The sequence below is a fragment of the Vipera ursinii genome (genome assembly GCF_947247035.1).
Source record: "Vipera ursinii genome assembly, chromosome: 5".
NCBI lineage: Eukaryota > Metazoa > Chordata > Lepidosauria > Squamata > Viperidae > Vipera > Vipera ursinii.
In genome coordinates, this window is record NC_139518.1 from 54,623,468 (window position 1) to 54,636,721 (window position 13,254).

The 13,254-nt window shown below is 38.1% G+C and overlaps 1 protein-coding gene across 1 annotated transcript in view; it reads left to right on the forward strand.

Annotated features, from left to right (window-relative positions):
• The window catches only part of ATRNL1 (attractin like 1), a 527,700-nt gene that overhangs the window by 215,871 nt on the left and 298,575 nt on the right, over window positions 1–13,254 (forward strand). Inside the window, exon 25 of the mRNA XM_083363299.1 lies at window positions 4,456–4,534. Within this exon, the coding sequence (XP_083219425.1) occupies window positions 4,456–4,534 (79 nt within the window). The remainder of the gene's footprint in view (window positions 1–4,455; window positions 4,535–13,254) is intronic.

Here is a 13,254-nt window from a genome sequence, read left to right on the forward strand (position 1 = left end):
AGGATATGCCAACATCCGAGTACCACCAGTCGCTTATCAAGGTATCAAAAACTTGATGACCAAAAAAAAAAGGAAAAAAATGTGATGAAGTACAGGTAGTCCTTGATTTACAAAAGTTTGCTTAGTGACTGTTCGAAGTTACAATGGCACTGAAAAAAGTGCCCCCCAAGCCACAGCCGAGCAAAACACCTGCCTGTCCGCCTGGTGGCACTCTTCCTCCTGTCCAAGGTTTTCATTGTTGTGATCATTTCTGTTGAGGATTGGCAGCGGGGGTGGGGTGGGGTGGGTGTTTGGTTTTTATTTCCGTCTGCTGGGTGGTTGCAGCAGGTTTTGGTCACTTCACATGACCCTGGGACACTATGACCATCATAAATATGAATCCATTGCCAAGCATCTGAATGTAAATCACAAGACCCTGGAGATGCTGCAACATTCCAGCTGATCGGTGCTTCTTCTGGGCTCAGCAGAAGAACCAGGATTAGCGCCGAGTTCCAGCTGGAGCCTGGTGCTTCTGCTGAGCCCTGACAGCCCTGCAGCTCCAGCCATCTCTCTCTCAGGCTTGTGTGGTGATAATTGTGTGGTGCTCATTCCCCTACCCTGCTACCACTTTTCTAGGATGGTCATGTACCACCTGCCAGGTGCCAATGTACCACAGGTGGTACCCGTACCACTGGTTGAAAAGCCCTGGTGTAGGACCAATAGGCTATTCTGAAAGAGATAACATCCTTAGTGATGAATCTCTGATCCCAGTTGTTGCTGTAAGTTGTTGTATTCTTTTTTACACCACTAGGATTAGCAACACTAGTCTGAAATTCAGAGTTTTTCATAGAAGATAGTATGCTAAGCTCCATATTGATGTATTTGAATTTTTACAGATCACAAGCTTTAAGGAGACTGAAAATAGTAGGGCCATCCGCATATGAACCATCACACACAAGTTGTGTGAGATTAAATAGTACATATTACAAGATGCAGATAAATCAAATCATTCTTCTTCCAAAGACTGCTGTTTTCTAGATTTTAGACTGCATTGAAGTGCAATAGAAGGAAGAAAGAAATAGTAATTGTGATATACGTGGATCAATCTACTTGTCTTCATCCTTTACCCAGTAATTTTGAGTGCTATGAATACTATGTTTGCTGAAGTGCTTTGTTGAAGTACAGCCAAGCAATTTTCTGTTAAATGTTGTTCATACCATTTTACATCTTTCAATGCAGAAGCTAGTACAACCCATAGTATGTGAGAATGATCTTGGGAGACAGGGACAGAGGCTTCACCTAAGAAACAGACAGATAACAGAGGAAGAACATAGCTGCATAATGGAAAGACAAAAAAAATGAAAAAGGATCCTCCCTAACTTATCAGGCTGTAAAAAAAGAAATAGCAGGAGATGTGTAGCTTCAAACTTGCAAGATTTTGTTAATTAGCCTTAGAATAAAGTAGATTTAGCTCATTGAACATGTTTCCTGTCTAGTCTGCTTGGGAAGGACAATTCCATCCAAGAAATTAGTATCTTGACAATCTAAAGCACTTGAATATTGTGAAATTGTAGGAATTCTGTTGCAGAAGAAAGAGGAAGCCTATGAAAAAGTAGCCTCTCTGTTCATTACCTGAAGTTAACATTTTATTTTATTTTATATTTATTTAATGTAATTAATAATAGTAGTGGGAATGCAATAATTGTGTGAGATATAAAGGCACCTATATAAATACCAGATTTGCAGTGCATGACAGAATTTTTTGTTTTTTATAAATAATACAAATGTTTAAAAAACCTACATGTATTATGTCTCTTCACTGGTGCTTTGTTTCCCTCAAACAAACAAAATGACTTTTTCATACTCTTCTGAGACAGCATCTAGGTCAGACATGTCAAACACAAGGTCCGGGGGCCGGATGCGGCCTGCGGAGTGGTTTCATGTGGCCCACGAACCCATCCTGGAAATAGTGAGGGAACGGCCCACACTGCCTTGGTCCTGGCCCAGGCTGGCCAGAACCCAATGTACAATTTCGTGGTGGCCATCTATGCTGAAACACATTCAGTCTTAGCTCCATAAGGCCATCTGTAAACAGCGAGGGTCCAGCCCCTGCTGTGTCAGCGCCGCCCCCTGGGTGCATGCTGGGAGGTATCACCCTTTGTGAGGAATGAAGAAAGGCACCATTGCCTGGAAGTGGCCAGCACATGGCCCTCCCTACTTCGAACAGGCTAGGGGCTGGGCAGCATTGCGCTTCTCTTTAGATTCATGCCACCCGGCTCAGCCTCACCGCACTGTGAGGAGAGCACTCCGCTGCCTGCCAAAACTGGGCAGGCTGGGGTCTGGGCAGCACTGCGCAGGTAACATCGACTCTCATGCTGCTCATGGCATCCCCTCCCCCAGAGCCTACCAAGCCGGATATGTGAAGTAGGCGAGGGCCATGTGCTGGCCACTTCCAGGCAATGGTGCATTTCTTCATTCCTCATGACGGATGCCACTTCCCCAGCTGCGTTTCTTGCCTGTTTTTCTCCCTCCCTCATCTCAAATATTTTCCCACCACTCTTAGGAAGGAAGGAAGGAAGGAAGGAAGGAAGGAAGGAAGGAAGGAAGGAAGGAAGGAAGGAAAGAGAGGGAGGGTCTGAAGGAAGTCCTGCCTTAGTCCTTTCCTGCTGCCCTTTCACCATCTCCTTGCCCCCTCCTCCTGGCCTATCCTGGGGGGGGGTTTCCCATCCTATTGCTAAGGAAGTTTTGGATACAAAGTCAGGTCTCCACACATGGAGAGGGAGTGGGCCTCCCTCTTGACTTTGCCCTCATACCCATCATAAGCAACCTGGCTAAGGAGAGCAAGCACAGCAGCAGCAGCCTTGAGGTAAGTGCAGCTGGGTGCCCCCTTGGGGAATTGGGACTGGGCTTAGTGCCACGGGTGCTTGAGGGTTGGGCTGGGCATTTGACCTCCGTGCCACCGTCCATCCCCCACACATGGCCTGAGAGGAACAGTGAGGCTCCTCCAGTGGACCATGCCTTGGCACTTGCCCCGGGCCCATCTCCTTTTGCCAGAGACCCTCAGATCTATCCCACTCCTGTCCAGGCCCCCATAGGTACCCTTGACACAAATGATGTAGAGCAGGCCATGCCCACCCAGTAGGCCACATGCACTTCAGCCACGCCCACCCAGTAGGCCACACCCACCCGGCCCCCTGAGGGCAACCGCAATGCTGATGCGGCCCTCAATGAAATTGAGTTTGACACCCCTGATCTAGGTAGTTTCTGGGCAAAGGCCTTGTTCATATTTTTTTCCATTTTTTAATATATAATTTTTATTAAGAATTTTAATTACAGTGTTAGAAACTAAAACTAAATTGAGAGAGAGAGAGGAGCTTGGAAAGAAAGTATAAAAAGTTCAAGAAAAGATAAAGAATTAGTTTAAAAGAGAGAATATAATAAAAAGAAAAGAAATATAAAAGAAGTGACTTCTAACCTTCATCATAAAAACTATAAACAAATTTAATGACTTCACCCCCCATAAAGTTAAAAAGATATGTCTTAATCTCATATACCATCCCTTACCTATAATCAAATCCCTAAACACAAGATATTTCAATCCTGATATCAGCAAGAAGCCTATAAAGAGAATATGGGTGAGGGGGATCTTAATTTTAATCTTGATCAAACCAACTTTGTATTCTTTCCTTTTACTTTTAACAGTCTTAATCTTTAACTCAATCAAACATTGTTATAAGAATCTATTTCTTATCTTTATATCATTGCACAGATTTCTTCAAGGCTTTAACAGCCTTCTTTTGTAGATACAATAAGAAATAACGCACCTTGTATATGAAAGTTATCTCCTCTTTCTTTGTACCACTCATCACAATTATGGACTATTTTAGTTCTATGAATTTTTGTTGCCAAGAAATGCTTTATATGGCTATATGGTTCCATCTTCTCTTTGTCTTGTTTGAGATGTTGATGATGTTGCGTTAGGTCTACACAGTGTTATGGATTCAAGAAATGAATATGTTCTTTTCTGATCTGATCAGATAATTGTGAAATTATTCCTAAAGAAGTTTATTTGGCATTCAGTTATTATAACTTTGGTGTTCTTAAGCCATTTTTAATCTCTCACATTGTAGATTTTTTTTTAAAAAAAGAACTATTAGGAGAATAATACAATTTACGGTAGTCTGCTGTTTCAATTTTTTTCTAATTTTACTTAGGATTTTTGTTAGTTTTCACTTGAGGCATAGTAAGTGACATGATTAGCAGAAAGCCTTCAAATAAACAAATGCAAATACTATGTTCCTATTATCCATCACAATGCTTCAGAAAATTCTGGCTATATAATTCTGGCTACCTGCAAATGTTTAATATTTTTGTTTGGTGTTCTTAAAATTCACTTTTCCAAATTATGAAGTCAAATTTACATGTTGTGTAAAACTTTCTCAAGTCTAAATTATTTTTTATGTTTTACAATTGCAGTTGTTTCTTGTCACTGTTATTGGTTGCTGCTGTGGTCTGGAAAATCAAACAAACCTGTTGGGCTTCTCGACGGAGAGAGGTATGAATATTATTTTCACTTTTTTTTCCCCCCTCCTTTACTCAGAGAGAATTCTAAACATGCAATCTGCCTATCCTGCTTGTGAAACTTCTTTCCTGTGGATGATTTTTTTAAAAAAATACCAGAACATCAAATTTTCTTTGCATATGGAAATGTAGTTACTTTGGTATAAGCTAGACCTCTTTAAAAATATCCTTTATACATTTGAATTGTTCCTTTTAAATTGTGCCTAACCCTGGGCCTTTCTCAGTAGACAAATATTCTCTAATTTAAAGGGCTTTTTTTAAATCCACTTTAAGGATATACAACCATCTGTTTCTTACTTTTAGTCTGGGTTCAGATGTTTAATTTATTACTATATTAAATATGTGGTGATGGAATTTGAAATTCCCTTGTTAAAATAATAGTTTAAAATTTAAGCTTTTGTGTATCTGTAGATTTTTCTGTAAACTGTATTCTCTTTTAGTATAAGTAGAATGAGACTGGATACAATGAACTCACCTCTGTTTCACTATCCCTTTTTAATTTATCCCTCTCCTTACCAACATTTCATGATGGACAGTTTAAAAGAATATGCTTTATTACTTCCCGCTTCCTAGTCCACAAGGACAGACACATTGTTCAGATGGGATATTCTGATATACGCCCATAATTAATGCTGATGGTAGACATTTAAATCGAGCTAACATAAAAATCCTATAATATTTGATGTAGGGAGAGTAAATGGTGAAGAGAAAACTGTGACCAGGACCCTCATAGAAATTACTTGATGTTGAACTTCTAAACTGTTATAAATCTGAATCTGGAATATGTTGCACTATTGTCCTTTTTTAACATTTTCAAAACCGAATGAGTAACAAACTGAAAACTGACATTAGAACTGAAATGTGACTTTCATGAGTCTATGCAATACAGATTTTGATTTGCAAATTGAATTATGACTGTCCCTTCACTATTGAAGTTACGACAGACCCTCAAAAAGTACTTACAATCTGGTTTCAAAGTTACCACCACTGCAGTGCTCCTGTCACTGTTCACCCTTATGAATGACTGCAGGGACGTTGCAATGACCCCCCCAGTCCACCTATCTCCCCAGTTCATCTCACCGGGTCCTGGCAGGCCTCAACCTGTTCTCATTCTGGCTAATCAACCACACAACAGAGCCTGAACCTGGTTAGCAGAACTGATCAACATTCAGAAAGATCTGTTTTTAATCTTACTTCTAACTATATTATATTAGCAATAATATATAAGGCTATGCTGGGTACATGAAAATATAGACTTGCATCATTCAAGTTGGTGCCAATGCATTCCACAGTTCTGCATCTTAATGGGGTAGAGGTAGACTTGGAAGTCCCAAAGGGCAGGAAAAGACCTTGGAAGGCCCTTGGGTGGCCGGATGGAAAGTAGGTGTTGGCTTAGAGACTGCAACTGATTTCGTGTACGCATTGCTTCTGCTAACCAGATTTAGGATTCCTTGCAGAGCAGGAATGGAGTCTCTCCATTACAGCTGTATGTCATGATGGTTATAAAAGAGGTCAGTCATGTGACAGAATGGATTTTATGGTAGTGGTCACTAAGTGAATGCAGTGGTCATAAAATGAACCAGTGATTTGCTATGGGAATGGTTTTGCCATCAAAACTGCTATAAAATGTGATCATATGAATGTGGGATGCTGAAAATGGCCACAATGCCACCATGTTGCTAGGTACTTGAACTTTCGTTGTATTTATTTATTTATTTAGATTTATATACCGCCCTTTCCCGAAGGACTCAGGGCGGTTTACAGGGCATTTAAAAAACAGTCAATACAAACGTTAAAACAAATTAAAAAGATTAAATAGAACCCTGAGAAAATTAAAACCCAGTTAAAATTACAATTAAAAATATTCTCAGCCTGGGCCCGAGAGCTCGAAGAGCCAGGTCTTCAGGTCCCGGCGGAAAGAACGGAGGGTGTATGACCATGAATGGGGCATGAAGTTTGGAAATTTGGATTGAGGTCATAAGCAACCAATCACAAATTCAGAACTAGCTGTTTTCCTTTTTTCTGAGAACTTTCAGAAAGAAGGTAAGCTAAGAAAAGAATGTTGGTTCTCACAAGGAACGGGTTGTACTTTTTGTGGAAATGGGTAATAGACTCATGTCAAGAAAATACAATATGTTTATTTCTTCAACAGGTGCAGTAGGAAAACACTTTAAGTGTTGATAGATATTTTTAACAGCATTTAGCACCAGTTACATTTAATCAGAATAAAATTGTGCAAAGAAATAATAATAATAATAACAACAACAACGTTGGAAGGTACCTTGGAGGTCATCTAGTCAACCCCCTGCTCAGGCAGGAAACCCCCATACCATTTCAGACAAATGGCTGTCCAGTCTCTTCTTTAAAAATTCCAGTGTTGGAGCATTCACAGCTTCTGGAAGCAGGTTGTTCCACTGATTAATTGTTCTAACTGTCAAGAAATTACTCCTTAATTCTAGGTTGCTTCTCTCTTTGGTTAGTTTCCATCCATTGCTTCTTGTCCTGCCTTCAGGTGCTTTGGAGAATAGCTTGACTTCCTCTTCCTTGTAGCAACCCCTGAGATATTGGAACACTGATATCATGTCACCCCTCGTCCTTCTTTTCATTAAACTAGACATACCCAATTCCAGCAACTGTTCCTTATATGTTTTAGCCTCCAGTCCCCTAATCATCTTTATTGCTCTTCTCTGTACTCTTTCTAGAGTCTCAACATCTTTTTTACATTGTGGTGACCAAAACTGGATACAGTATTCCAAGTGTAGCCTTACCAAGACATTGTAAAGTGGTATTAACACTTCATGTCACTTACGGTAATTAATTAATTATAAGAAACTACAAAAATGTTTTACTTTATGATGTATCTACTTTTATGCCTCTGAAGAGAAATGTCTTTGAGTTAATATATTCTATACCCTTTTTGTAATTTTTCCAGTAATGTGTAATTACTGTAGAAGGGTAATGGTGATAATGTAATTTATCCATCATCTTAATTACTTTAATAAGTCCTATTTATAATATTCTTAATGGAGAGAAATTAGTGTTTTGGAGACTTGAAGAAAATATTTAATATCAAGAAAATTGATTCACAAATGATATATTGATATACAATCAAGGTCTAACACTGCTTAATAAACTTTGAACAAATATTACACTAGAAAAGTTGATGCTTTAAATGCTTACTAATTCAGGGATTCAGCCATGTCTGCCTACTAGAAAATTCAAGTAGAATCACCTTCAAGCTGATTGGTGGACAAGACAATATGTTTTTTTCCTGACACCTGGTACTCATATGTTAACCTTAAATCAAACCAGTTATAACTTTATGAACAACCCCCATGTCCATGCCTAGATTATGTACACATAATTTATGAAACTGCTACTCAGGTGTGATCTTTGGCAACACTCCAGCTTCAAGAAGTAGCTTTGAGTGTTACTTATGTTTACTACCCTATATGTCGGTATATCTAGCAAAAAACATTTCTATTTAATAGTCCTTCTTTCAGACAAGGACTTGAAAATAACTGTGTTTACTCGATTTAACACTACAACTTATATCATATGCTGCACCATTTACTTAGGTTTAGAACTTTTGAACCTCCCAAAGTTGTTTTAACATGGGTGGCGATACAAATCTTAAATAAAAACAATGTGACTTATCATTTTGCTTAAAATTTGTATGGTTCTGATATAATAATAAACCCAATTGAAATGTTAATAACTGCTAAGCAGTATACAACTGTATTAGATAAAAAGGATCATTCAACATTGCTATCTATTGTATGTCACAGACTAAGCAATAGTTGTGGGGAAAATAATAATGAGATAGGTATCCATAGAGTCTGTTTAGTCCTACATCAGTTCAACACCAGCACAGTATAAAAACTCCAACACGTATACTAATTTATAATAGAATAATTTAAGAGCATTATTAAATGAGAAAAATGGTGAAGAATATTAATTGATGGATACAGTATATCTATTTGAAAAACAATGTGTCTTATTGAAAATACAGGTCAAACCCAACAGGCACATTAATGTCTAAAAGTAATATTGTGCTACATGTACATATGGAGATGCATACTGTTAAAAGCTGGACTTGGGCTGCCTAGACATATATATAAGAAATGTATAAAATAATAAGAAACAGGTTAATAAATGGTTCATTTTAGTTTAAAGACAAGTTCTACAGCAGGCAGTCTTCTTGCTTCATAAAAAAATGATTCTTTTTCTGTGCCTGATTCAGGGAACTTTCAGATCCAAACACTTTGTTTTATTACAGGCACTTTATTGCATTCAATAAACAGGCAGGTATCCAGAAACTTAGTGTTTACTATTGGAAAGTAGAAAATTATATGTGTTATGTAATAAAATTTTGGTGTTCACTTCTGATTCATTCAATATTACAGAGACACAAGATTCACATTTTTTATAACGATAAATTGAAAGATTGTAGAACGAAAAAGTTGAGTTAGAGTCTTTTTGGTTGCTTTTTTGCTTTAAATCAAGCATTCTGATATACAGGAAAGAATAGATCATTTTTAATTACTGGAAATTGTGAGTAGTAAAGTTTTGTTCTTCAAAGAGAATACAAACATTAAGATCCATCCACTATTTTTAATAAATTTATATGCCATAATTTTAAATCATAGAGTCATTTTTTAAAATAATTTATTGCAGAATAGTTCACTTCAGTAAAGAATAACAGTATCAGTGACAACACTAGACAAAAAAGCTAGATGAGGAAGAAAGGTTAAAGTACCGGTAATTTCTTAGGCTCAAACTTTGTTGTATGTATTACATTTACTAAATAAATATTGGCATTAATGCTCTGACTTTACAGCTACATGCTGCAAAATAATTGACATGACTTCAATAATTTTTAAGGTACAGTATTACAATTTTAATTATTATTTAAAATGTTTCACTGTTTGGTACTGAAAGCTGAGAATCTATCATATGCCAATGTGCATCACTGTTAGGTTTAATTTCCTGATTGCCATTTTACCTTTTCTAGGAGATTTGTTTTTTTAAAATTCTTTGCAGTCTGCTTGCATTTTTAGAACCTTGATTAATTAGATTTCATCCATTTGATAGAACTAGTTTGCTACTTGATGGAGTAGTGTATGGGCAAACATAGAAGAGGACAGTTTTTTTAATTATTCCAAAAGTGGGTGAACCATGTGGTCATGCACCGTTTGAGACATGTCGGCTGAGAGCTGAGTTAAAACTACAAGCCAAAATAATTAGCATAGTTGGAGACTGCATCCTTATGGTCCCTTGCCATGTGCTTCTAGGGGCAATAAAGTTTTTTTGGTGGGCATTTACCATCTGACCTTTTAGAGAAAATTAAAAAATGAGAAATTGAGAGTTTTTAGATGATGGTTCCTGATAGATGTTTCTTCTTTTGATATCATTAGCTTTCTGTTTTATTTCAACTACATTGCTGAACATATTTAATATGTTCCTCTCTTGCAATTAGAGATTTTTTTCCTAAGATGGCTGTTTGTTAAATCTCAACTGAAGGTGCCTTTGATTTTGAATGGCTGGTATTATGATAACCAGAAAATAGCATCTATAAAAGCGAGTAGCCATAATCATAGCTGGCAGTAGTGTATTGTTATATGGAGTCTGTGTCCTGCATATTTAATATATGTTTCTGGCAAGATAATATGACTGTAACTATGTGAGACTAATGTTAATGGGTGTTCTTCATACAACTTAGAGATCTGCAGATATATCCAGTTTACAGATAAAAAAAATAGCACTTTGGATTTATTTCTTAAGAATGTTGATTCAAAATTCTTTTGTAAAAGAAAGCAGTAAATATGTTTTTTTGAGAATCTTTTACTTTGCATATCGACAAAATATATTTTTTAAATATAGACTTTTCTTATTTTATACCAATAATAAATAATAACCATAAAACTGCAGGTTAGTTACCAGAACCCAACTGAAATTTATCTTCTCAAATAACACGAAGGGGAAAAATATGAGACTCATAAAAATATGAATTTTGAAAATATTTAACTGAGATTCATTTATAAAGATGATGACAACTTTGGTTACATAATTACTTTCCCACTAAAAACCACAATAATAATTTTTCCTTTGTTTATTCTCCATGCTGTTCAGAGAGAGCTATTTTTTAGAATATGGCATTCCACAAATATGTTGGGCAAAATAAAAATATTGGTCAAGAAAAATGCAATCCTTCTTTGCATATGTCAGTACTTAAAATATAATTATGAAGTGATACTTATATCTAAAGCATTGGAGCTTAATAATTTCTATTGAAATATTTTTTAGATGTTGACCTCAACTTTCATATGTTTTCTTCTAGATCAAGATATCATGACATTTAAAAGTCCTATTAGATAGGGAAATTCTGATTTCTTGTTCTAATGTGTTTTAGGATGTTTTTCTTTGAAGAGGCTTAATTAAAGGTGAAATGGAATTAAAACACTTCCAAGATGCATTTAATTTACTGCGATATTATTTAACAGTATATTTACATATTTGAAGGTTCTTCAAGAATATTATACCTAAGCAAGTTCTATTTAGAATGGCTGCTTCTAATACTTTTTTGAACTCTTGTTGGTATAGACTGGTAATTAATTATGAATAACTTCTGATTCTACCTTCCTGCATTCCCTAAATTGTCTTAATATCAATCTTCCCCCTGCCCCTGAAGAAGCACTATTTATCTTACAGTTTTAATTTAAATAAGGAACATAATAGAGAGAATTATACAAACAGAAGCAAATAGGCAGCCAAACAATTTAGAAAAGCTATTTATTGGGCAGATTGCAAGATATTATCACCAATTCCCCAGGCATTGGATACGAAGCACTCTAGTGCACTAAGTAATATTTATAAAATGTAAAACTCTTGTGTATTTCTACAGTCTTGCTATTTCCACTTTTAATCTCTTCCCAACCTTTATATCTTACCTTGTAATAATCTGTTGCTATCACTAGAGTTAACCAGGGGTTCCCTAGGATAGCCAAGAGAAATGTGCCAAAATCTATGTCCTGCCTGCTTCCAGTCTCCCCATTCCTACTCCTTCCTTGTCATGTTATGCCTATTCATGCAGTAAGGTAACAAACAACCAATACTGATCAATATACTACTACCATAGCCAAGTATGATATCACTGATGGTGGCTTGTCAGCTGCAAGGAAGGGGAAAAAACCAGGGATCTGGGGCTCAGGATATGTGGAAATTGCCAACAATGCAAAACTGGCTCGCCTTCTAATATCAAATAGCTCAGAACATAAATTTTTCAATGTAAAATTTGAAGCACTACATGTAAAAAAAATCAACAATGAGAGTAACTACTGTCATTGGATAGCAAAAGAGAGAAAGAGTTTTGCTGTGGGAAGAGTGTCAAAGATCCATGCAGCAGCAGCTTGGGTTATTTTCTATATTGACATTGTATTGGTTTTCTCATTAAGGGAATGACATAAAAAGGTATAAAAGCTACAGATTGGTGTTGGTCCCCGACCACCAGCCCAGAAACAAGCAAACAAGGGCGGAGAGAGAGCCAGGGAGGCACTCGTAGAACAGGAGAGCATGAGGGGAAAGGTCCCTTTTCCGGAGGTGTATGCCAACCTTGCTGAGGTGTTCAGCGAGCATGAATGTGATGCACTACGTCCTCACTGGCCAACCGATTGTGCCATTGACATCCTGCCAGGGGCCAGACTGCTGAAACCCCTGATGTATGCCATGACGCCTAAGGAGATGAACTGAGACACTATATTGATAAGAACTTGGCAAGGGGTTTCATCCAACCGTCAAGATCATGGATTGCAGCTCCAGTGCTCTTCAAGGAGAAGAAGGATGGCTCCCTACACTGTGTAGACTTTTGTGGCATCAGTGGGGTTTGCGTCGAGAACATGTACCCCCTACTGTTGATGAAGGACTTATTGGCCCATCTGGCCAAGGGGAAGGTGTTTACAAAACTTGACCTTAGGGAAGCGTATTACAGGGTCAGGATCAAAAAAGGAGATGAGTGGAAGATGGTGTTCAACTGTCCGTTAGGCAGCTACCAGTTTCGAGTCATGCCATTCAGTTTGCAGGGAGCCCCTACGGTGTTCATGCAACTCATTAATGAGGCTTTGCATGAACACCTATACTGCGGGGTGCTTGTGTATTTGGACAACATCCTGATCTACTCCTCCAACATGGCAGACCACGTCCGACTCGTAAGACAGGTGTTGCAAAAACTGCTGAGGGTCCAACTGTATGTGAAGCTGTCCAAATGTGAGTTCCACCAAACCCGGTTGGATTACCTAGGGTACCAAATATCAGGGGAAGGGGTGGAGATGGACCCAGGTAAAGTCAGGGCTGTGTTGGAGTGGCAGGCCCTCAAGAACCCACCGTTAGCTGCAAAGCTTCTTGGGGTTTGCCAGTTTTTACCGGCAGTTCATCCTCTCCTTTGCTGCTGTTGCCTTACCCCTAATGGACCTGCTCCGTACCTGACAAGCAGTGGCCAAGCCATGCCCCAGTCAACCTCTAGTGTGGTCGTTTGCCTGCCAAAAGGCCTTTGAGGACCTGATGGCCCTCTTTGCGAAGGAGCCAGTTCTACTGCATCCGAATCCTGACTTGCTGTTCATCGTCCAAGCCAATGCCAGCGACGTCGCGGTGGGAGCAGTGTTAATCCAGAGGAACAGCCAAGGGACAGTACAGCCCTGT